The following is a 26,342-nucleotide window of genomic DNA, read 5'->3' on the forward strand; positions in this document are numbered from 1 at the left end:
AAATGCTCTGAGACCAGGTTGGAGCACAAGCAATGGGGTGTCCTGACAGTTGAGGCCCCCATATCAGACCCAGCATGTTCCCTCAGACATGACATCGCAGGATAATAACAACAACAAGGACATTGTAAGAGGAAAAAGTTAACGACCTTAATATAAACAATTGGGCTACCAAATCCATTGGTCTTCACACTTTAATTTAAGCAAGCAATTTGTTATATATACCCACACAAAAATAAATGGGCTGCTGCATTCAAACGTTTGTTCAGAACAGCTTCTGTTTTTTGGGGGAGGTATTTTTGTTAATTTGCGTGTCAGAAGTGTTGGAATTGCCTGTTATTTAACAGAGCAGGTAGATGTCATATCCGTTTAATAAAGGCTGTAGCAAAGCCTCTTATGTTTTACTACCTCTCCATAACCTTCTTATCTGAGCCTTAAGAAGGGAAAACAACCCCACTGATTAATTTTGTATATTTTTTCCATGAAAAGAGTAGCTTACAGTTTAAAGCAATCTCACACAATGTTCAGTCAAGACATCAGCACAGCGTATTACAAAGAGATGTTCTTCCTGTCTGATCATACAGTAAGCCCATATGGGGATCAACAGGATCACAGTGAGGAACTGGGGCTGCCAATCCCACTGTTGTTAAAATTTAATCACTTGATAGACACATTTTTATTTCATAGCTCATTTTATTTTTATATATTTTTCTCCCCAATTTAATGGTATCCAATTGGTAGTTACAGTATTGTCCCATCGCTGCAACTCCCGTATGGACTGGGGAGAGGCGAAGGTTGAGAGCCGTGCATCCTCCGAAACACAACCCAACCAAGCCGCACTGCTTCTTGACACAATGCCCACTTAACCCAGAAGCCAGCCGCACTCATGTGTCAGAGGAAAAACCGTACACCTGGCAACCGTGTCAGTGTGCCCGACCCACCACAGGAGTCGCTAGTGGACAAGAACAACCCTGCCGGCCAAACCCATACCTAACGCGGACGACGCTGGGCCAGTTGTGCGCCGCCCCATGGGTCTCCCAGTCGCAGCCAGCTCCGACAGAGCCTGGACTCAAACCAGGATCTCTAGTGGCACAATTTAGCACTGCGATGCTGCCTCATTGCCTGCATCCGTAATGGGTCTGTGGTCAAACGACCACCCCTCATCACTGTCAAACGCTCCCTAAAACACTTCAGCAAACAGGCCTTTCTAATCGACCTGGCCGGGGTATCCTGGAATGACAAAGACCTTATCCCGTCAGTAGAGGATGCCTGGTTATTCTTTAAAAGTGCCTTCCTCACCATCTTAAATAAGTATGCTACATTCAAAAAAAATTGAACCAGGAAAAGATATAGCTCTTGTTTCACTCACAAAAACATCCTGTGGCATTCTGCATTAGCATCGAATAGCCCCCGTGATATGCAGCTTTTCAGGGAAGTTAGGAACCAATATACACAGGCAGTTAGGAAGGCTAAGGCTAGCTTTTTCAAACAGAAATTTGCATCCTGTAGTACAAACTCAAAAAAGTTCTGTGAGACTATAAAGTCCATGGAGAATAAGAGCACCTCCTCCCAGCTGCCCACTGCACTGAGGCTAGGAAACACTGTCACAGCCAATAAATCCACAATAATTGAGAATTTCAATAAGCATTTTTCTACAGCTGGCCATGCTTTCCACCTGGCTACCCCTACCCCGGTCAACAGCCCTGCACTCCCCACAGCAACGCACCCAAACCTTCCCCACTTCTCCTTCACCCAAATCCAGATTGCTGATGTTCTGAAAGACCTGCAAAATCTTGACCCCTACAAATCAGCCGGGCTAGACCATTTGGACCCTCTCTTTCTAAAATGATGTGCCGAAAATGTTGCAACCCCAATTACTAGCCTGTTCAACCTCTCTTTCATATTGTCTGAGATTCCCATAGATTGGAAAGCTGGCGTGGTCATCCCCCTCTTCAAAGGGGGAGACACTCTAGACCCAAACTGCTACAGACCTATATCTATTCTACCCTGCCTTTCTAAGGTCTTTGAAAGCCAAGTTAACAAACAGATTACCGACCATTTCTAATCTCACCGTACCTTCTCCGCTATGCAATCTGGTTTCAGAGTTGGTCATGGGTGCACCTCAGCCACGCTCAAGATCCTAAATGAAATCATAACCGCCATCGATAAGAGACATTACTGTGCAGCCGTATTCATCGACCTGGCTAAGGCTTTCGACTCTGTCAATCACAACATTCTTATTGGGAGACTCAACAGCCTTGGTTTCTCAAATGATTGCCTCGCTTGGTTCACCAACTACATCTCCGATAGAGTTCAGTATGTCAAATCGGAGGGCCTGTTGTCCAGACCTCTGGCAGTGTCTATGGGGGTGCCACAGGGTTAAATTCTTGGGCCGACTCTCTTCTCTGTATACATCAATGATGTCGCTCTTGCTGCTGGTAATTTTTTGATCCACCTCTACGCAGACGACACCATTCTGTATACCTCTGGCCGTTCGTTGGACACTGTGTTAACTAACCTCCAGATGAGCTTCAATGCCATATAACTCTCCTTCCATGGCCTCCAACTGCTCTTAAATGCAAGTAAAACTAAATGCATGCTCTTCAACCGATTGCTTCCCGCACCTGCCCGCCTGTCCAGCATCACTACTCTGGACGGTTCTGACTTAGAATATGTGGACAACTACAAATACCTAGGTGTCTGGTTAGACTGTAAACTCTCCTTCCAGACTTACATTAAACATCTCCAATCCAAACTTAAATCTAGAATTGGCTTCCTATTTCGCAACAAAGGATCCTTCACTCATGCTGCCAAACATGCCCTCGTAAAACTGACCATCCTACCGATCCTTTACTTCGGCGATGTCATTTAAAGGATAGCCTCCAACACTCTACTCAACTAATTGGATGCAGTCTATTACAGTAACATCCGTTTTGTCACCAAAGCCCCATTCACTACCCACCACTGCGTTCTCTATGCTCTCGTTGTCTGGCCCTCACTACATACTCGTCGCCAAACCCACTGGCTCCAGGTCATCTACAAGTCTCTGCTAGGTAAAGCCCCGCCTTATCTCAGCTTACTGGTCACCATAGCAACACCCACCCATAGTACGCGCTCCAGCAGGTATATCTCACTGGTCACCCCCAAAGCCAATTCTTCCTTTGGCCGCCTTTCCTTCCAGTTCTGTGCTGCCAATGACTGGAACGAATTGCAAAAATCTCTGAAGCTGGAGACTTTTACCTCCCTCATTAGCTTTAATCACCAGCTTTCAGAGCGCCTGTACATAGCTCATCTGTGAATAGCGCATCCAATCTACCTCATCGCCATACTGTATTTATTTATTTATCTTGCTCCTTTGCACCCCAGTATCTCAACGTGCACATTCATCCTCTGCACATCCTACCATCCCAGTGTTTAAATTGCTATGTTGTAATTACTTTGCCACCATGGCCTATTTATTACCTTAGGTCTCTTATCCTACCTTCTTTGCACATGCTGTATATAGATTTTCCTACTGTATTAATTATTGTATGTTTGTTTATTCCATGTGTAACTCTGTGTTGTTGTATGTGTCGAACTGCTTTGCTTTATCTTGGCCAGGTCTCAGTTGCAAATGAGAACTTGTTCTCAACTAGCCTACCTGGTTAAATAAAGGTGAAATTAAAAATATATATATTCCAATGCACCTGTCCTCTAGCCTACAGTCAAAAATGCTAATGCAGATAAGCCCTCATGCAACGCTGCTCCGATGTCCTCTTCAGTGCTGGTGATGGGCCTGGGTAGGCATTGGCTGGCCTGAGTCAGGCTTGGGTAGACCTGGGCCTTGCATGGCTCTACTGGACTCAGAGCTGGCCCGGAGGGGACGCTCCCTTCAACCTGCTGTCGATCACTTTAATTTTGGCAGACACATGGGGTCTGTGCAGAGTGGGCGGCAGCCAGCAGGGCAAACCAAGGCCTCTCAGGTGGCCATACATGCTCTGTTCTCTCAGGCCTCCTCACCATTGTCCTGCTCTGCCATTCACTCCCCTGCTCTAAGCATCAAAGGCAAGGCTGCCCCGTGCTTTGAAAAGCTATGGGCTATTCAGAACTAACAGTATGGAGAACCTCCTGCACTTGGATAAGGGGTCAGAAAAATAGAAGGATGGGGGACGGAGGTGGGGGACTTTAAAAGGCACAGAGTAAAAGTGGCACCAATGACAAATGTGACAAAAGAAGTAACGAAGGTGGGGGGAGAGAAATGTGGGCTAAAAGGCTGCCTTACGTATTTTGAATAGGGCACGCTGAATGTGTGTGACAAATAGAGAATGTGTGTGCGTGTGTGTGTGTGTGCGCGCGTGCGTGTTGGAGTGTTCTGTAGATGAAGAGAGGCAAACAGACAGGCCGCATGGTGGTCGTGTTGAGGAGCAGGTGAGGGGCAGGAGGTCTGACAGGCTAGAGGAACTCAGGAGGCCTTCAGGACACAAACACTGGCTGACAAAAAGACTCACTTAGGAATACATTAAAAAAGCCAGTCCGTAGCACAGGAACGCTGCATCGCTTTGACAGACAATGTTTTCCTCTTCGTTGGCATTTCCTCTGCAAACTTTTCCCAAGACACTTGGTTTTCCTCTGAGCACTTTTATATAAAAGAACAAAGCAGATATTAACCATGCCATCACCATGGTTTGGCACGTCTTAAGACATATTTGTGAAGACATCTTGAGACATCTTAAGTCTGGGAAAACATATCTCCTGATGAGTTAAGATGTCTTCAACAAGTCTCTGTGTCTCAACTATGTTTCTTAACCTAAGACATTTCAAGACCGTGATGGCTGGTATGCTGATTACATTTTCCTTTACATGAGCCGGGACAGTGGTTCAAAAGAATGTGTGGCCCATCCCAGTGTATGACCCTTTTACGTGGCCCTGTCTCATTCTGAAAATATAAATAGTCCTTTGAGATTAAACATGTCATTACCATAATGTGACCACAGTACATGCTGTTAGGTGACATGCTGGTCATATGACTCTCTGATGTAACACATCGGCAAACATAGCCCTAATGAAGCAAGGTGCACAAGCTCACTGACAAGTTCTGCTCATGGGTACTTCCCTGTGGTTCCCTTTCCTTACACTAAGACCGTGGTGGAAGTTTTCATCCTCTGTGTCACCCCTAATGGAGAGTGTGGTCACCACTGCCGATCAGCAGGTGGGTACCTGGGAGACTTAAAATGTTGAGCCAATGACAGACTCAATTTGTTGTGGTGTTGCATTAACACTTTCTATAGTTGTATGATTTTTTTTTATTTTATCGGTTAGCATAGGCCTAATGGTACGAGGATGCTGGCTTAAGACCAGTCTGAGTTCTTAAAACTTCCTAAATCTGATGTCCAGGTTAGGGTTGGGTTAGGTAAATGCTCGGGAAAGGTGTGTTTGATACATTTTGTGCCACATTTTGGGTGGGTGGGTGGGTGCGTGTGGGTTTCGGTGTCTGTATAATGTCTGATGTCCACCATAAGATTAGGGTTAAGGTTAGGGCTAGGGTTATTTTTAAATATGTGGTTAGTATTACAGCTGTAGGGACATTGGAATATCAATCCAACCCCAACTCTAACCCTAAATTGGTATTACATTGCACACACACACACGCAGGCACACACATGCACACACGCACACATACACATGAGCATGCACACACATGCACACACACACATACACATGAGCATGCACACACATGCTCACACACACACATGCTCGCACCCACACACAAACATACATCACACATTCTGTGAGCAACACTGAACCATGCTGACATGGTCTCTCTGGACACTTGTGGCATCAGGGCCAACTCTCAGTGACAGGTCACCTCGGAAACTTCTCTTCCTGCAGAGACAGCAGGACCAAGGTGTTCTCATCTCTTTCCCCCCACTGTCTGTCACTGAAGCTAATACCAAGAGGAGAGAATGGCAGTAAGGTTCTGTGTGTGTTTAAACTGCAGACACAATAAAAGAAGCCAATAGGTTTGAAAGATATTCATAATTGGGCCTACCTTATCTTTTCAATATTATGCTTATAATTGTGAACTAATAGTCTGTCTACTTTAAATATGAGTATATCCTTGATAAACGTTACAGTTATTGAATAAAAAATACATTATATACATTGACTTATAGAAGGCTAGATTCTACTTTAAATCGATGCCTGAGCTAATTGCTGAACATGTTAATCCCAAATAGTGGGTCGGGGTTACAGCAATAGGATCAATGTTAATTGTGTGGACGAGCCGGTAATTGTGCCTGAATAAACTGAAATTAGAGTTGCACCATTTACATATAAGTGGAATTAGGCCTACTGGCACTCATTTAAACCTTTCCGCGCTAAAGTTTCAGGTGTGTCACTTCGTGACTTGGTTACGCAGGCCTACACACCTTTTTCTGCCATCAGTAAAAACAGACTGCAGTGGAAATGTTAGCCTATGGCATATTTTATCGATATATTGTACATGTGTAATGTCAGGCCCACTTATTAGCCTAGGGAATTTTCGTTAAGACAATCACAAACAAAAAGAGCAGAGAAATGAACGGGTCAGTATCCTAACTTAAACACGTTTTTGTCCCTCAATTTAAACTGTGAAATAAAGTCGACATAAAAGCAGTAGATCTCAGTTCACATTTTCCATTAATTCCCCCAAGAAAGACTAACATCTCCTTGAGTCTTATTATCTCAAGGACATCCACATTAACTTATCCACACTCGAATTATTACATTCCAAAGGGTAAGAGAGAACTTGAAAATGGCATGGTCGAAATGGTTGAATAAGCAACATCAATAAAGCGTTTACAAACCAATAATAAAGAAACGCAGTTCTTGTGTGTGTGAACTTGCAAAGTTCTTTTGGAATCTCTTTTTGTAATAATTTGTTGTGAGTCTCAGGTGAAATCGTCTGCAAACAAATGAATTCAAGCTGGTCCTTATGAACAATGACTCGAGGGTGACTGGTCATTGTAGCAAGCACATAAAACTCCGGATTCCAGCAAACTTTTTGTGCTGGTTTAAAAAGAGCTCTTTTCATTTTTCGGTCTACCTCTGGCCAGGCTAAATCCTTTCTTCCCCCTTTAATCCTTCCCTTTATTTCAGAAAAACACAAAACCAGGTTCCACGCAGTGCTTTAGTAGCTAAAAGTGAAAGAGCTGTTTTTTTCGGAGCTGAGCTCTGAATCGCTCTGGAAAATTGGTTCTTCTGAATAAGTGAAGGAGGAAAAACGTTTAATAGGATCGGAGGGAGGTTCTGCTCTTGCAATCTGCTCCTTAAACAGGTGAAAATTGGACCTTCTCAATTATACAAATAGTAAGTAGCCTATAAACCAGCATGAAAAAGCTATTCCATCTCCAAGGATTAGCAACTCGCAATGAAAATTGAGACTGGTCAAACCGGAGGACCCAAATTGTTAATCAAGTTAAACAACCTCTGAGTCTGAATAATAGTTATCTTAAATTGTGAATTTTAACATAGTCAGAAGCATAAAATCTGGAAATTAGTTGTATGGTCTAATTCACTGTGTAGCCTAATAGTTGCAGATATTCCCATTCAAAACATGGTAGCCTGAGATAAATCGAATAAAATTGGATTAGTAGCCTATTTCCTAAAAACAGTAGGCCTAATTGAGTGTTGTTACGCAATAACAACAACAATAAGAACTACAAACAAATAATAATAATACCATCACTAATAATAATAATGTGTAGCCAACAAATAACAACAAACACATTAAAATTATTATTATCAAATGGAGCTCATCTTTTTTTTTCTAGAAAGGAATACATCATAGTTATTCGATTAGAGAATGGCTGGTGGAGGATTTGAGGATGGAGACATAAATAATAATCTGTAATAAATGTCATGTATATACCACCCCATGGCAGTATATAAGTGGGCCGCGGGAGAAGGGACAGGCCTGGTGGTGGCGTTTCCTTGTCACCCTAATACCAGCTAGTTCATGTGACGTCAGCCAAATGCAAAAGACAGTGATCTCGCGCTGATGAGGAAGTCCGCTTCCAAAATGTGACAGAGCAGTCACGCTGCTATCTCCGAATAGGCTACATCTGCCGTTGCTTTACTAAAAGGTAAACTTCAACATTGACTATCAGATTCTCAGAGGTGCTGAATAGGAATGAACGCACTGTTTTTTGTCTTTTTCTTTTCCCTAACGAGCTCTGTAATGTCCTGTTAATTTTGTGTGTACTAGTTAATGAGCATTAATCTGGTACCCCTGGACGCTATTGTTCCAGGGATGGCCATTTGAATGCAAATGAGTGACATTGTAATACCAAGGTGCTTATTAAACTGATGTGTGTCCGGTCTTTTCTGGAAATCAGGAGGCGAGGACAGGGCGGCTGGTCGGCTGCTCCTCACAACAAGTTCGGTACACAACATGGCAAGTTATCTCCCATTTGGAACCGTGATGTCTTGCCCACGACACGACAGCGGTAGAAGTGGAGCGTCTGCCGCTCCAAAGCCGCTGGCCTTCTCGATTGACCGGATCATGTCCAAGACCTCGGAACCGAAAGGCAATTTGGATGAGCGGCGAGCTGTGGAGTCTTCAGGGGGAAAGAAGATGCTCGGGCTCTGCTCACCTATACCGTGCATGATCCCCTTGCAACCTTTTAGCTATGACTTACAAGCCAAGGCGCTGATGAACTACTCCGAATTTTGGAAAGCTAATTTCAGAGGAACATTATGCACTTCTGCAGCGATGTGCAAAGCCAACTGCGGGATGTGTTACAAAACGGACTCGGGGTTGAAGCAGTCTTTATTACCGGGAAGCAGGGTGATTAAACCCCAGGTCATCCATCAGGCGGTGGCGATGCCCACCAACGGCTCTTTTTACTATTTCAACTACCTGGACTCTGCTTATCACCAGTCTGAGCTGCTAACCGGACACTTGTTTTCCTCGGCCCTGGCCAACTCTCAAGCCCAGGCTTCTCTCAGTGCGCACCAGAAACTGTTATTGCTGGAGAACGCCAAACTCGCCAGCGCTTCCGCCGAGAAGTTTCCGACACCTCAGTACCCACACAAGGAGCATCTTCCTGGTCAGCTCGACCAGATAGTGAAAGAGAACCATAACCAGAGCTCGGAGAAAACTGGAGTGAAAGCGCACAGCAAGCTCAACAACAGCTCAATGGACGGAAAACCCAAAAACTTCACCTGCGAAGTGTGTGGAAAGGTAAATTATTTCATTCAGTGAAAAGAATGGTAAAAAATAATAATAATGATGCAATTGTTATTTTTCGTTTAGTTAGTTTATTATTTGATTTACAAATCACTTACATTTCCTCTAAACAAGAACATATAAGCCTAGACAATTACTCGTTATTTAACTTATTTTAGATATGTATTTATTTCACCTTTATTTAACCAGGTAGGCTAGTTGAGAACAAGTTCTCATTTGCAACTGCGACCTGGCCAAGATAAAGCAAAGCAGTGTGAACAGACAACAACACAGATGTGTGCAAGAATAGATGTTCCCTATTTATTTTGACATTAAATTGAAGCTTAATTGTTAATTTCACATAATCAAAACACCTCACAAATGAAAACAATAAAAGTAAAAACGAGATTGTTTATTTTCTTCTGCAGGTGTTCAATGCTCATTATAATTTGACACGACACATGCCAGTGCACACAGGCGCGAGGCCGTTCGTGTGTAAAGTTTGCGGGAAAGGATTCCGTCAGGCCAGTACATTGTGCAGACACAAAATCATCCACACACAGGTGAGACATATCATATTTCACTCGTTTATAACTCCATTAATTATATATGACTGTGTTATAAACTACATCGTGATTGCTTACAAAAAGTAGCCTAATAAGGATATTTCTTAATTATTTTCCAGGAAAAGCCTCATAAATGCAACCAGTGTGGGAAGGCGTTCAACAGGAGTTCGACGCTGAACACTCACATACGAATCCATGCCGGGTACAAACCATTCGTCTGCGAATTCTGTGGGAAAGGATTTCACCAGAAAGGTAATTATTCACTATTAAAACCTTTTTCAAAATAGGGGGGGGGGGGGGGCTATGTTTTGAGATTAATATAACACCAGAACATAATATTAACAATTTCCCGATCATATGATTTTCAGACTGTATTATGAATGAAATTAATATCCAAGACACATATTCATTAAATAGCATACAGTAAGTAATTGTATGACAATCGTAATGATGCTTGTGATTTTTTATGTCGCAGTTATAACCCAATGATATAAGATTAGGTCCAAAAGTAATGGGCAAAGGTACACCATTATTATTTAGAAGCCTATTGGTAAAAATGGATTCCCAATGCAGCCCTCTGATGATCTTGAAGCATCAATCTAAATAGGACATGTCACTTTACACTAACTAACTCTTCCCTACAATGCGCTTACATTCGCCATGGGTCAAGAGACAGACCTTTCCCAGGTTTATAATCCGACAGGTTTCAGTTGTTGTTGCGTTTGATTTTGACAAAGTTTGACAACTTCTTGACTTCGACTTACAAAACGCTGATTAATGAAGGCTGCAGAATGGAGCGTCTTTGTGGAGAGTAACTTAATGATGAACTATTGACCTCGAGGAGACAAAAAGGAACTCAATGTTTTCCCTTTCGTGTATGCTGTTCATTTTATTCGCGATGTTCATTTTTAGTCATTGAATTTTTCAATTTCAGGAAATTACAAGAACCACAAGCTGACGCACAGCGGAGAGAAACAGTACAAGTGTTCCATCTGTAACAAGGCCTTCCATCAGGTCTACAACCTAACCTTCCACATGCACACGCACAACGACAAAAAGCCCTTCACGTGCGGGACCTGCGGGAAAGGCTTCTGCAGAAACTTTGACCTAAAAAAACACATACGGAAGTTACATGACAATAATTCATGTAGGCCTATATCTGCAGCGACCGATTCTTCCAGGGGACCCGAAAGCTGAGTTTTTCATTGGATTTGGAAAGTCTCCTTCAACACTTCAATTGACAGTTTATTATGACTACACCAGTACACATTTCTATTATTTTTTCTCTCTACAGTTTTCATTTATCAAAAATTGTTAAAAGGCGGAAAACTATAAAGCATAAAAAACATTGAGACACTAGACTGATTAAAGACCATTTTGTGTTTGAGGTTTTTTATTATTCGATTTAAAAAGTATAATAATAAGGATGTGAATTTTGTACTGTTGCACTGCAGTAAATCTGACCCTGATTGGATTAATGTTCTAAACATTTATGATTGAAATCAGGACTCTTTGCTCAACCCAGGAGTACATCGTTTTTATTTCCCCATTGCATAACGTGTGAAAATCGAATTGTAAATAAAAGGAAAATAAAATATTTAAAAGTGTTTTACCGTGGGCGCATTTTTATAAATTGCAATGTAAATGTAACATGGAATGTTCAACCATCTCAACTGCTGCCATTTATTAGTAGGAAATACAATTGTATCCCGAAATCAAATGTTTTGGAGAACGTTTGCGGAAAGATATTCATAATATGAGTTAGGCTTCGGCCCCTAGGGCAGTCAATTATTTGGAAAGGGCTATAACATATATGAATTGTATTGACATTTGATAACCCTTGCCTTCTATTATATTTCAATAGGCCAACATTTCAGACGTCTTCCATATCAAGCTGCATTGCCAACCAATAAATTGCGAAGACAGTGATACATCTGATATAGGCCATTTCATCAAATATCCAGATGTTTGCTTTCTACACAGAAAAGCTTTGCACGCAACTGTTTTACTAGCACCATTAAGTAGACTAGTCTTAGCCTACTGGTAAGAATACATTGATTCTGTAACGTGAATGAGTTCAGTGTAAACATTTTTTTTGTCAGACAAGAGGCAAGATTCTGGTGGTGCTACACTTGACTTCCGTGTAATGGCACAAATTATTAGATATAACATGGACTCTTGAAAGCGAATTACATTAATCATCTAAACGCCCTCGAGGGGAGGCTTCGGAGCAAGACGTGTTCATCAGAATATGAATAATAAAGCACTTGGCCACATCACCCACCCCTGTCCTCATCTGCCCAACATTAATAAAGGATTAGGTATTCTGCACACGGCTCCTGTAACAATATTACCCTTGCGCGCTACACAAATTCTGATGAGAGATGGGCGCGTGCTCCCAAATCACGGGCTCCCAATTAGAACGTTTAGTAATTACGCGCCATGCCCAGGGACCAGTTAGAAGGCTAATATTACCAGTTGAATGGCTTGTTCACCTCTGGTCCCTTCTGTTCCCGGTAATTCATACGCAAGCTGCTCCAAAGACCAGAATATAACAACTAGTGTGTTTTTTCCAAAACCATTATTTTATATTGTCAACCCGATATTTTAAATTAAATGCACTGTAAATGCACATGTTTTGTCACATCTCATCGACTAAGACTTTTATATAGCCTAAAGGTTCACATTCTTGTTCAATATGTAAGCGGCTATGTCTGCGGCTATGGAACCCTGACCTGCTGTTTCCCGCCCCCCCTCTCTCTACTGTCTCTAACTCTGAATGTTCAGCTATGAAAAGCCAACTGACATTGTACTCCTGAGGTGCGGACCTGTTGCACCCTCTATAACCACCTGTACTATTATTTGACCCTGCTAGTCATCTACAAACGTTTGAAAATCTTGAAGAACGGTGTTGCCTTAATTAATGGTCATGTACTCACTCTTATAGTGTCCACCAAGCACAGCCAGAAGAAGACTGGATACCCCTCAGAGCCTGGTTCCTCTATAGGTTGCTTCCTAAATTCCTACCTTTCCAGGGAGTTTTCCCTAGCCACCGTGCATCTACATCTGCATTGCTTGCTCATTGGGGTTTTAGACTGGGTTTCTGTATAGTCACATTGTGATATCTGCTGATGTAAAAAGGTCTTTATTAATACATTTAATTGATTGATTGGCATATCTGTTTGATATTTCACACCCTTAATTGTTGGCGTTGATCATAATTGGAACAGGCCTTCGTAATTTCCAGACATTGTGTGTAATTCCAGGTTAGGCTATGGAGTTTTCAATGTAAATTCCAGAAAGCCACGTCTTATTGCATCATAAATGTTTTTAAAAGGGTTTAATTGTGCAATGAAAAGAATAACAACTTTCTCAAAAGTATAGGCCTAACAACTTTAGTTATTTTCCCTCATTTTTTTATTTGTACGTATGCCTAGGTCGTTTTTCTACAAACATTCCAGAGCACTCTCAAATAATACACTTTATTTGACTACAGTCAATAAGTTGCGGATAGGTGTTTGGCCTTTTCAGAAAAAGTTAATAATCAAATTCCAACACAAACTTACCAGCTAGGATATCACGAGGTCAGTTATGCCCAATTAAACAATAATTAGGCAACGCTATCAAGTTGTCATCCCCCTCCTGCACGGACATTCTGGAACATGTCCACACACTCCACACCTACAACCTTATGGGGTTCAGTTTGACAGGCCGAATAATCAACAGTTAACCCAGTATGTCAAGTGTTGCCAATTAAACTTGTTTTTACAAGCCACTGAGAAAACCATCTTTGATTTGTGTTTTGTAGGCTATTTTTTTATGTATATTTTTACAACTCAGCCACATTGAATTTCAGTCTCCATTCATCCATCTTTGTTAGGAATAGTCTATAGCTGGGAAAATATGCATGGGCGAGTTTCTGAAAAGAAATGTTTGTGTCGAGAAAAGCGTCAGGGCTATGCGCAAGAGTGTCGGTCTTGTCCAAAGCCGGAGAAAAGAGTGCTGGAGAGTAAACAACCTAAAGGCAGCCGGGTTGCCCTTTTCTCTGCACTTTCCTCTCAAACATCTGAGCAACCAGCTTCGGTTCTAGAAACATGTTAATTGACAACGGAGCTCATTACCGTGTGCACATGTAACGCAGCACGAGAGATTACCGACACAAGAGCGCATTAATCAACTGTCAACAATCGAGTACATCTACACGACCAGGATCACCCAAAATTGAGGCATTTACAAGCCACAAAAGGCTCGCCTGAGACAGGAAGAAAAGAAGAGCCAGACTTTTGTTTGGCCAATTCAATTGATTGTAAATTGAAGATTAACGGAAGTAGCTCCAGCGTTTTTTAAGGGCTAAGAGGAGAGAAAAGGACCAATTAAGTCCACCAAATGTTAACTACACCAGTTTTCCCCATTTAGCCCAAATGAAATTCTAATTAAACCGTCCCTTGCCATCATTTTGGAAAGCAATTTATTTCGCTGCTGAAGGAGCGTGCGGGCTGGTTACGCCCCTCGTTATATGAAGCATTGGCTCTTGTCACAAAGAGCCCACAAGACGCATTCTAAAATGCCAAGGGGGAAGTTAATGAGCATCAGACAAAGTCCTTGGACCTGTTCCTGAAGAATGGTATTGGAAAGATGGACTCCGCCAGCCAACTACATAATGTTCTGGACACTTCTAAATAATGTTCAAAAGGACAGTCAGGAATAATGTTGTTCTAGCTGCACAAAATATGCAGGCTTGATAGTCTTGAAACAGAAGCTTACATATGACACCAAGAAAGTAATAGAATATTATAGGAATTGTTATTGTAAAAATCTAATAAATAAAGTTGTAAGCCTAGCCTATTACACTAGCAAATTGGAGTATACATGCATACACTGCAATCATGTTATACATGAATTAAAACTAAACCAAAACTAGTCAACATGCACTTTTCCCACAAAATCTAATTAAAATCCCTCTATACACATGTTACTCAATGATGTGATATCAATACGGACATGACCGACACACACACACACACGCACACGCACACACACACACACACACACACACACACACACACACACACACACACACACACACACACACACACACACACACACACACACACACCCCTTCCTTGGATACGTCTTGGCTCATCAAGGGCATGAGTGGGAGAAGGTGCTTTGTAGCTTAGAGGTCTGTGGGTGCTGGGCTCGTGGGAGCCAAGTGCGGGCTCTGCCCCGCTGGAATCACATCACTGTCTGTCAGTCTCCAGAGAGTGACCTCCACCCAGGACCAGTCCACCCACCCGCCCGCCCTCCCTCAGAGCCCAGGGCCAAGGAGCTGAAGGGGACCCTCTGTCCCCTTGCCCACTCCCTTCACCTCCATCTCTGGGAGGAAAATGAGAGAACCCTGACCCCCAAACAATCCGCTCCACATGTCCAGCCTCAGCCTCTCACCGCTCTGACGTGCACTGACAGCAATGAGATTAGTTTCCATGAGGAGTCATGAGTGAATACTAATGTTGGCCACTGTTAAAAACATTTAAATAGATAAACAATACCAAATGAATAGGCAAACATACAACTGAATATTAACACATTGCTATAAATACATAAATATATGAATAATAAATGAGTAGTGTTTTCCATCGCACCCTGCTGAGACTGAGCTCTATTCTTGTGGAATTAAATCAGGAGCTCTCATTGTTGGTTAGGATCACTAATTCTGGGATGTCCGGTGCTAATCTCTTTGACCTGGGTTGGCCTTGCTGGGAAATGTCCACTACTGCTGTGCTTACCCACGAGTGCTAATGATGTACTTCTCCAGAGCCATGCACAGCAGCCGTTCCCACAAATAAGGCCCCTTATAATGAGATGCTACAAGTTGTGTCACATTAAGATGAGCATTCTCACCAGTTGGTAGGATGGAAGGACTGAACACCGATAAACAAATTAACTTTCTTTTGTGACTTCCATAACATAATGGAGATTGATCTAAGCAATCATTTTTTAATAGGTAGAACCGTTAAAAATACATACGTGATAAAAAAAATATCCTGTATGTCCATCCAATATACAGTGATCTGTAGTTCAGGACTTACATTGAATGCCTTCTTTCCTCTGCTGTATCAATGTTGACAAGGCAAAACAACATGGCAACAAAATTCACTCTCACACACTGACATAAACATATCCTTGCAGTCGTACACACTCAAATAAAACTATATGTTATAACTTCACTTACCACATCTGTAGGCTTGTGGAAAAAGAGATGGACACAAATGAAGCACAATCAATGTTTTACTAAATTAAGTATACTTTGAAAAGGACAAATACACTGCAGGAGTGTCTCAGAATAATAGCGTCAAGCTTGGAAAACATTTCCAGGCAAGCTCCCGTAAACGAAAGCTAATTGTGTTTAAGTGCTCTACAATTGCAAAAGTATGTGTCAAAAGCTTTATTTGTAAGGAGTACAGAGAGCCAATAAAGTACAGGGAGGTATATGATTATGTTGACACAAAAAAATAACTCAGGTCCATTTAGGAGGAAACACTATACTTACGCTTGGCCAGTCAATACTGAACACTGTGGGGCTCCCTTAAGGCCAGTGTTACTTCCTTTTAGTGGGCCACATGTAGACTTGTCTTTAATCCACCACAACATGAACAACACAGTCAACTCCTCTCTTAGCCGATACAGTAGGCACAGGCCTGGCAGGGCATGCACTTAACCAGAGTTGACATGACATGATCAAAGGAGTGATAAGGAATAAAATTGGAGTACATTGTACAGTATGGAGCCCCCTGTTATGTCAAGAAACAGCATTTTAACATTGGGTTGTTTTCAAAAACTCCCAAAAACTAAGTGTAATAGTCACATTAATCACATTAGAATTAACTGTTCTAAAATGATAAAAAAAACAACAATTTAAAAACAAAATGATGCCAAAATCTTAGTTTTTTGTGCAGCACTCACTATGCTTGCAGCACATTATTCAATAAAATACAACATACAATTATCCATTATCCAATCAATTGAAGTCGACAGCTACCCAGCTATTGTGCTTTTTTGCTTTTAATTTACTCAGGAGCCTCTCAGCATGCTCTCAATAGACGCCCCAAATCATGTAATCATACGGTTTCAAATGCATATGCTAAGAGATGGAGGGGGTCACCTCCTCCTCTGTCAGCTGCTAATCCTGCTGCTGAACTTGAGAGGAGAGGCTGGCTTTAACCCAGGTGTCTGTGGGGTAATAGGGGTCGGGGGACCCAGGGAGGGTTGTCAGGGCTGAGGTTGGCAGGGCCTGGCAACAGAGGCTTGGTCCTCCAACCGGGGGCGTGACAGGATTTTGGTGTCCGTAGCTAATCCACCTCAGGGCCTTAACCATTACAATACATAATGCAAAGCTAGTCAATTGGAAGGGCTCCAGATCGTGCTCTTCAAAACACTTTTAGATAATTCTCTGCCTGTTCCCCCCCACTCTCGCTGCCCCCCCAAAAAAAAAACATTCACCCACACCCACCCCTCCAACGAACACTATCACCACCACCACCCCCCATCAGCCCCCGTCCATGGCGACTGGTGCCTGCCTGACCTCGGGGGCAGGAGCAAGTCCCAGCTGAGGAGGCAGGGCAGCTGCCAACCATGGCCACTTCAACCACAGCCACCCGGATGATTACGTTTGTCAAGCCGCCACTCTGTGTCAACGCAGCGTAGGTTTGATCATCGCAATTAGGCTGGATCAGGGATGCCATCTCTGCCACAGAAAGGGGAAGAGGGAGAGAAAGCTGAATGAAGGGAGAAGGAGGAGGGAGGGCAGAGGGGTGGTGTGTGCTGCTTTGAAAGTGAGAAAGCAGGTGGAATGGCTCACTGCGTCTTTGCGTCCCGTTTAACGGCGAGACTTCAGCCTTCATCAGAGCTCACATTATGTCCCGTGTACCTTCTCATTATCCACACGGCAGCTCTTTAGCACTGTCACGTCGGCCCGTGTCTTAGCTGCAAATATCTCAACAGAAGCCTCAATTACGTTGGTGGGAGAAAAATATCTGAAACATGTTATGACCAATTTGCAACCCCAAAAATGGGACCATTTGTCACACTGAATATGGGCTACTGTATAATAGTAAAATAACAAAATAAATCACAAATATTCCCCCTGTACTAGCAATAAAGCGTTCTTATCAAAATTATACTAACTACTTAGCAAACATAGCCAGCCCCCCCCCCCCCCCCCCCCCCACACACACACACATCAGAGTTTATGCAAGCCTAATGGCCCTGCAGAAATGAAAAGGTCATTTTACATGCATTTCTATGGAGTATTATGAACATATGGTAACTGGCTGACCTAGACTAGCCTTGAATAAAGGGACAATAAAAAAGCAATTATTGCAGACACAGAAGGTCCTTCTGGAGGCTTTGTGTAATAAAGACGGCACAATCACATTGTAGCTCAGATGTAAAGAGGACTCTTCAATTACTATATAATGATTTAGACATTCCAGAGAACCTAGCTCAATGGCTCAGGCTAATATATTTAACCCCCTAATACACAGCATATACTGTGTGATGAAGTGCTAAAAATAATGATTAGGAGCTAATAAGCTAAACTCGATAAGCTCCCAACAATTTAATGGATAAACATATTACATCATTGGGAGCATTTTTTGCTTTTGTGCAGTTGATTCTTAGTCAGCACCTCTACAAACATTTTGGGGTGTGCATCAGCTCCTGATTTTTACTGGACTAATAAACTAAACTAAAATGAGTAAAATGAAATAATGATTTCTTAGTACATTTTTTACTTTGCATTGAATGGCATACATGGATGAAGAACCAGGTGAACAATAAAAACTGTTTTTTTGGGGTACAAATATGTACATTGCTTGAACTTAAACAAGAAGGGGAACAGTAATTAATGTATGAATGATTTGGGGTTTACCATAATCTTCATATTAGTATTGTAATAATAATAAAATATATATTTAATTTTTAATTCTGCATTACTATATACATTAGAAAATAACATGGGTAATACATGCAAATACATTTGAGCTATTTTGTGACAGATGATGAATGACCCGAGGTTAACTAACTGAAGGAGAGTTTGTCTTTGTTATCCAAATCTGTGGTTCTACTTCCCCCTAGTGGACAGATATGAGCCATGAATTAAAAACACCACATTCTTTGTTTCAGATAAAATGCTGATAACATTAGATTACCATAAAGTGCTACATACAATATCATCACACTAAACGTGCGAGCATTACTTGTAAACATTGAAATATAGAGCAGTAATTATGTAGACAGAGGTAATAGGAAATAATTAAACTCCTGGATGTTGTCCAAAATCTGAGCTTCACCCTGAGCCGTAAAAATGGCTGAGCATAAAAAGTTGCCGTAGTGTAAACATATGGAAAACAACATGATGCCTACTCAACACTGTCAATGCTAAGAATATGGTTATTCTCATAGGAAAACATCCCATATGACACTACATGGCCAAATGTAGTTTTTTTTTAAAGAACATTCACCTCAGGCTCTCACAATAACCTTATAATCTACAGTGTCACTGTCAAATGATTTTAGTTTCTCATTTGCTCCTTGTTGATCACATAAGATGAAGATAAAAGCCAAAGCAATGTTCTACATGATCCACTTCGGGTCATTTGACACGTTTCAGTACAGGACGAGTAGGCAGAGCCCTATCTTGTGTGGCGGAATGGTCTCTGGGTGTGGTTTTCCGTTTCTGTTGTTTAGGTGTTCTGCTATGGTCACTGCTAGGATGTAGGCCTTTACCCAGGAGGAAGCGCTCCCATTCAGGAATGTTCTCATCAACTGACGCCTAGTAACGAGTCTGGAACAAGACAACAGTACAGCGGCCTGGGTCACCAACAATCTGTGACCACCTGACTGTACTTGATTATCAGGGTACAGTAGGGTCAGGAATGCTTCACAACTCAACTCCAAATAGCTCCCATCAGTGGCGCGTACTCATGGAGGCCAAAGGAAGCCAGGCTTCCCCAAAAAACGTACCAAGAAAAAAAGAAAAAAAGAATGTATCTTTCATCTCTATGTAAGTCATAATTTTCCTTAAATTTGCAAGAGGCAGAAATCGCCCCCCCACACACACACACATCAGAGTTTATGCAGTGCATGCACACACACACACACACACACACACACACACACACACACACACACACACACACACACACACACACACACACACACACACACACACACACACACACACACACACACTATCAGTACCATGGACAGCCAAATCATATTTAGCTGATGTTGATGGGAATAAATTATTTTTGGTATCTTTTATTTGACACAGTACTTAACTAAGCAGAGGTGATTCGATGATATTGAAATGTTGAAGTTGAAATGGTGCTGGAATAGTGGAGACAGCTCCGGTTTTCTTTTTGACTTGCGGTAACTCTCCGTGGTTCTAAATCAATGGTTGTTTAGTGTCATGTCTTCTCCCGCTCCCCTTCTACCGCTTGAGGGCGCCAGGCTGCCCTGCATCATGCACTCCTTCCATCCATTACGCACACCTACCTTCCCTCGTCATCAGCGTTATTGGACTCACCTGGACTCACTCATCACCTGTTTATTTCCTCCCCTATATTTGTCAGTTCCCCAGCTCTGTTCCCCACTGCTGTATTGATTGTTTTTTGTCTTTGTTTTCTTGTTTGCTGACGGTGTTCCTGTCTCGTTCCATGACCGTTCTATATTTAATGTTTGACTCCCCGTACCTGCTTCGTTTGTATTTGTATTTATTATGGATCCCCATTAGCTGCTGCCAAAGCAAAATAAGGCAGTTTATACAATTTTAAAAACATTACATACATTCACAGATTTCACATCACACTTTGTGCCTTCAGGCCACTCCACCATTACCACATATCTACAGCACTAAATCCATGTGTATGTATAGTGCAAATGTTATCGTGTGTGTGTGTGTGTGCATGTGTCTGTGCCAATGTTTGTGTGGCTTCACAGTCCCCGCTGTTCCATAAGGTGTTTTTTATCTGTTTTTTAAATCTAATTTTACTGCTTGCGTCAGTTACTTGATGTGGAATAGAGTTCCATACAGTCATGGCTCTATGTAGTACTGTGAGCCTCCCATAGTCTGTTCTGAATTTGGGGACTGTGAAGAGACCTCTTGTGGCATGTCTTGTGGGGTATGCATGGGTGTCCGAGCTGTGTGCCAGTAGTTTAGACAGACAGCTCTCATAAATAAAAGTAGTGATGAAGTCAATCTCTCCTCCATTTTCAGCGAGGAGAGATTGACATGCATAATATTAATATTAGCTCTCTGTGTACATCCAAGGGCTAGCTGTGCTGCCCTGTTCTGAGCCAATTGCAATTTTTCTTAAGTCCTTTTTTGTGGCACCTGACCACACAACTGAACCATAGTCAAGGTGCGACAAAACTAGGGCCTTGTTGATAGTGTGGTTAAGAAGGCAGACCATCACTTTATTATAGACAGACTTCTCTCCATCTGAGCTACTACTGCATCAATATGTTTTGACCATGGCAGTTTCCAATTTAGGGTTGCTCCAAGCAGTTAAGTCATCTCAACTTGCTCAATTTCCGCATGATTTATTACAAGATTTAGTTGAGGTTTAGGGTTTAGTGAGTGTTTTGTTCCAAATACAATGCATGTCGTTAGTAAAAATAGAAAAAAGCAAGGGGCCTAAACAGCTGCCCTGGGGAATTCCTGATTCTAACTGGATTATATTTGAGAGGCTTCCATTAAAGAACACCCTCTGTGTTCTGTTAGACAAGTAATTCTTTATCCATATTAAAGCAGGGGGTGTAAAGCCAGAACACATACGTTTTTCCAGCACCAGACAATGATCGATAATGTCAAAAGCTGCACTGAAGTCTAACAAGACAACCCCCACAATAATTTTATCATCAATTTCTCACAGCCAATCATTAGTCATTTGTGTAAGTGCTGTGCTTGTGGAGTGTCCTTCCCTATAAGCTGAAATTCTGTTGTCAATTTGTTTACTGTGAAATAGCATTGTATATGGTCAAACACAATTTTTTCCAGAAGTTTACTAAGGGTTTGTAACAGGCTGATTGGTCGGCTATTTGAGCCAGTAAAGGGGGCTTTACTATTCTTGGATAGCGGAATGACTTTAGCTTCAATCCAGGCTTGAGGGCACACGCTCTCTAGTAGGCTTAAATTGAAGATGTGGCAAATAGGAGTGGCAATATCATCTGCTATTATCCTCAGTAATTTTCCATCTAGATAGTTGTCATTGTTGATGGACAAAAAAAACAAAAATTCACCTCTTCCACACTGACTTTACAGAATTCATAAGTACAGCACTTGTCTTTCATAATTTGGTCCGATAGACTTGGATGTGCAGTATCAGCGTTTGTTGCTGGCATGTCATCCCTAAGTTTTTTTTTATCTTGCCAATGAAAAAGTCATTAAAGTAGTAGGCAATATCAGTGGGCTTTGTGATTCAATGAATGAAGGAGCCGAGTTGGCTTTTTTTCCCAAAATTTCATTTAAGCTGCCCTAAAGCTTTTTACTATCATTCTTTATATGATTTATCTTTGTTTCATAGTGTAGTTTATTTTAATTTAAATTAAAATTTAGTTTAGTCACAAGATTTCTTAATTTGCAGTACATTTGCCAATCACTTGGGCTAACAAACATAATTGCCATACCCTTTGCCTCATCCCGCTTAACCATACCATTTTTCAATTCCTCATCAATCCAAGGGGATTTAACAGTTTTTACAGTCATTTTCTTAATGGGTGCGTGCTTATTAGTTACTGGAATAAGTAGTTTCATAAATGCATCAAGTGCAGCGTCTGGTTGCTCCTCAGTACACACCACAGACCAGCAAATAGTCTTTACATCATCAACATATGAATCACTACAAAACTTGTTGTATGACCTCTTATACACTATATTATGCCCAGCCATTGGAACTTTGGCTTTCCTAGATATGGCTATTATATTGTGATCACTACATCCTATGGATTTGGATACTGCTTTAAAGCAAATATCTGCAGCATTAGTAAAGATCAATACATGTTGATGATTTAATTCCTGTGCTGTTTGTTGTCACGTCCTGACCATAGAGAGTTCTTATTTTCTATGGTGGAGTAGGTCAGGGCATGACTGGGGGGTTAGTTTAGTGTATTATTTCTATGTGGGGTTCTAGTTTTGTTTTCTATGTTGGTGAATTTGTATGATTCCCAATTAGAGGCAGCTGGTAATCGTTGTCTTTAATTGGGGATCACATTTAGGTAGCTTTTTTCCACCTGTGTTTGTGGGATATTTTTTATGTGTAGTTGCACGTTAGCCCTCCATTGTCTTCACGTTTCGTTTAGTCTTTATTGGTTCACTTATTTCTAATTAAAGATGTGGAACCCAGATCACGCTGCACGTTGGTCCGAGTATGCTTCCAACGATTGTGACAGAATATCCCAGAGGGTAACATGGACTTGGGAGGAGATTCTGGATGGGAAGGGATCCTGCACTTGGGAGGAAATCCTAGCCGGACAGGATCGCCTTCCTTGGCGGGAGACGCAAGGAGAGAAGGGAGGACAGCGACGATGCCGGGGTTCGCGGCCACAGAGAAAGCCCCCATGGGGTGGTCGGCGGAACCGGGGAGTGAGCCAGAGCCTGTGTGGGAGTCGATAGAAGAAGGTAATGAGAGATACCAGAGAGAGGTTGTGGAAAGGAGTATGCTGCAGCGCAGGCGCGTTGAAAAGCGACTTCTCAGCCCGACACCATCTGTGCCAGCTCTACGCACCAAGTCTCCAGTACGCCTTCTCAGCCCGGCACCATCTGTGCCAGCTCTACGCACCAAGTCTCCAGTACGCCTTCTCAGCCAGGCACCATCTTTGTCAGCTCTACGCACCAGGTCTCCAGTACGCCTTCTCAGCCCGGCACCATCTGTGCCAGCTCTACGCACCAAGTCTCCAGTACGCCTTCTCAGCCCGGCACCATCTGTGCCAGCTCTACGCACCAAGTCTCCAGTACGCCTTCTCAGCCCGGCACCATCTGTGCCAGCTCTACGCACCAAGTCTCCAGTACGCCTTCTCAGCCCGGCACCATCTGTGCCAGCTCTATGCACCAAGTCTCCAGTACGACTTCTCAGCCCGGCACCATCTGTGCCAGCTCTACGCACCAAGTCTCCAGTACGCCTTCTCAGCCCGGCACCATCTGTGTCAGCTCTATGCACCAAGTCTCCAGTATGCCTTCTCAGCCCGGCACCATCTGTGCCAGCTCTACGCACCAAGTCTCCAGTACGCCTTCTCAGCCCGGCACCATCTGTGCCAGCTCTTCGCACCAAGTCTACAGTACGCCTTCTCAGCCCGGCACCATCTGTGTCAGCTCTACGCACCAAGTCTCCAGTACGCCTTCTCAGCCCGGCACCATCTGTGTCAGCTCTACGCACCAAGTCTACAGTACGCCTTCTCAGCCCGGCACCATCTGTGTCAGCTCTATGCACCAAGTCTCCAGTACGCCTTCTCAGCCCGGCACCATCTGTGTCAGCTCTATGCACCAAGTCTCCAGTACGCCTTCTCAGCCCGGCACCATCTGTGTCAGCTCTATGCACCAAGTCTCCAGTACGCCTTCTCAGCCCGGCACCATCTGTGTCAGCTCTACGTACCAAGTCTCCAGTACGCCTTCTCAGCCCGGCACCATCTGTGTCAGCTCTACGCACCAAGTCTCCAGTACGCCTTCTCAGCCCGGCACCATCTGTGCCAGCTCTACGCACCAAGTCTCCAGTACGCCTTCTCAGCCCGGCACCATCTGTGCCAGCTCTACGCACCAAGTCTCCAGTATGCCTTCTCAGCCCGGCACCATCTGTGTCAGCTCTACGCACCAAGTCTCCAGTATGCCTTCTCAGCCCGGCACCATCTGTGTCAGCTCTACGCACCAAGTCTCCAGTATGCCTTCTCAGCCCGGCACCATCTGTGTCAGCTCTACGCACCAAGTCTCCAGTACGCCTTCTCAGCCCAGTACGTAATGTGCCAACTCCTCGTACTCACTGTGCGAAGTGTGTTAAAGTTCCGATGCAATTGATGCCGGCTATACGCACCAGGTCTCCAGTGCGCCTCCACAGCCCAGTACGTCCTGTGCCAACTCCACGCAACAGGCCTAGAGTGCGCCTCCCCAGTTCAGAACTACCAGCGACGGTTCCCAGCCCAGAGCTTCTGGTGACGGTTCCCAGCCCAAAGCTTCCTGCAACGTTTCAAAGTCTGGAACCTCCAACTCCATTTGAGACTGCCGAGCCAGCTAGGCTAGCTGGGCTTTCACGTCTCTCCCCCTATACGGCATCTGGCAGGATTCTGGGACATATAGCAGCGCTCACAGCAATTTACCACAACAGAGCCGCAGGATTCTAAACAAAAAATAAAAGTATATAAAAACACTGTTCGCTTTTAAAATTAGGTCTTTAGTTCAGGTTTAGTTGTTCAACAGCATTCAACAACAGCAAACATACGTCGTGCTTGACCATGCTGTAGGTCATGTAACTGTTTGTTACATGCAAAATGGTTTGTGGACTTCACCGGACAGCTGTTGCTCTCCGGTTTTGTGATGAAACAATGGTGTGGTTGAATTTATTCTGCCACTGTGATATTTTATGGTCTCGGCCTTCTGCCTGTACAGTATATCACGGTGTCAAGGCATATGAACTAACAGGTTATAGAGCAAACAAAGCAATTATCACAATATGGCTTTTTTTCCTGGCTTGGCTTCCCCAGGGATTTTACACACCACTACTGGCTCCCATTGACAATTAGGGAGGGCAGGGGAGTCTGCAGAGAGAGAATGTAATTTTAATTGGTTGTTATTTATTAGAGATCCCCTTACCTCCAAAGTGAGGATGTCCTGGTATGAGAGTTGTCTTGTTCTGAGAGTCTTGTGGTAGGAGATAGAAGTATGCCTTTCAAGCGTGTATTCAAGTGGAGACAACCAGCAACATTTCTGAGAGGCATCTGGTATATTAACCTGTTCCATACCTGGAGGGGTTGGGCATTTCTCTCATGTGCAGCTTCACTTGCTGCCTCCTCGTACTTTTCAGTTGCTCATATCGACTCTCCATCTGCTGAAGCAGCACAGCTCTTTTCCCTAGACCGACACGGATGGCATGGATGACTTCCTTGTGGTTATAGCTAGCTAGCGAGGCTTCCAATCTGAAAATGCAACATTCTCTAGTCATTCACGTAGAGCTAATTCAGAGCTAGCTATGTTTTTGTTGTGGATATTTAGCTAGTAAAAGTTGTTTATGACATTTAAAATAAACGTGGCATTACCTCATTAAAATGATCAATGCGGGAGCATGGACCACAAAATCCAAACAATCTTTAACAGTGTTGTTTGTCTGCTTTGTAAATCTGACAGCAATCCAGTTACCTCCCTACCCCTGTAATTATTGCTTTGATGACCAATGACACGTTCTATTATGTCATTTAAGGCTAATCAAATATCATCATAATTACTGTGCTTTACAATAATGTATGCTTTCATAATTACAGTACTCACGCATACTCTCACTGTTTAGCCAGGTCTTGTGAACAGAATGTAAGCTCTTGAGATCAGGATG

At 42.9% G+C, this 26,342-nt stretch overlaps 1 protein-coding gene across 1 annotated transcript; it reads left to right on the plus strand.

Moving 5' to 3' along the window:
* Positions 1–7,921: 7,921 nt before the first annotated feature.
* On the plus strand, positions 7,922–11,357 carry LOC110527974 (fez family zinc finger protein 2-like). The gene is made up of 5 exons (XM_021609631.2): positions 7,922–8,099; positions 8,352–9,199; positions 9,613–9,747; positions 9,870–10,002; positions 10,685–11,357. The coding sequence occupies exons 2-5, from the start codon at positions 8,408–8,410 to the stop codon at positions 10,945–10,947; spliced, it is 1,323 nt and encodes a 440-aa protein (XP_021465306.1). The 5' UTR covers positions 7,922–8,099; positions 8,352–8,407; the 3' UTR covers positions 10,948–11,357.
* Positions 11,358–26,342: the final 14,985 nt, after the last annotated feature.

The sequence above is a fragment of the Oncorhynchus mykiss genome, chromosome 7, assembly GCF_013265735.2.
Source record: "Oncorhynchus mykiss isolate Arlee chromosome 7, USDA_OmykA_1.1, whole genome shotgun sequence".
Lineage (NCBI taxonomy): Eukaryota > Metazoa > Chordata > Actinopteri > Salmoniformes > Salmonidae > Oncorhynchus > Oncorhynchus mykiss.

Excerpts from the sequence above, each read along its gene's own strand:
- LOC110527974 (XM_021609631.2), top strand. The coding sequence starts at position 8,408 with ATGGCAAGTTATCTCCCATTTGGAACCGTGATGTCTTGCCCACGACAC. Across the intron at positions 9,200-9,612 it reads CCTGCGAAGTGTGTGGAAAG|GTGTTCAATGCTCATTATAA; the intron begins GTAAATTATTTC and ends TTTCTTCTGCAG. Across the intron at positions 10,003-10,684 it reads GAAAGGATTTCACCAGAAAG|GAAATTACAAGAACCACAAG; the intron begins GTAATTATTCAC and ends TTTCAATTTCAG.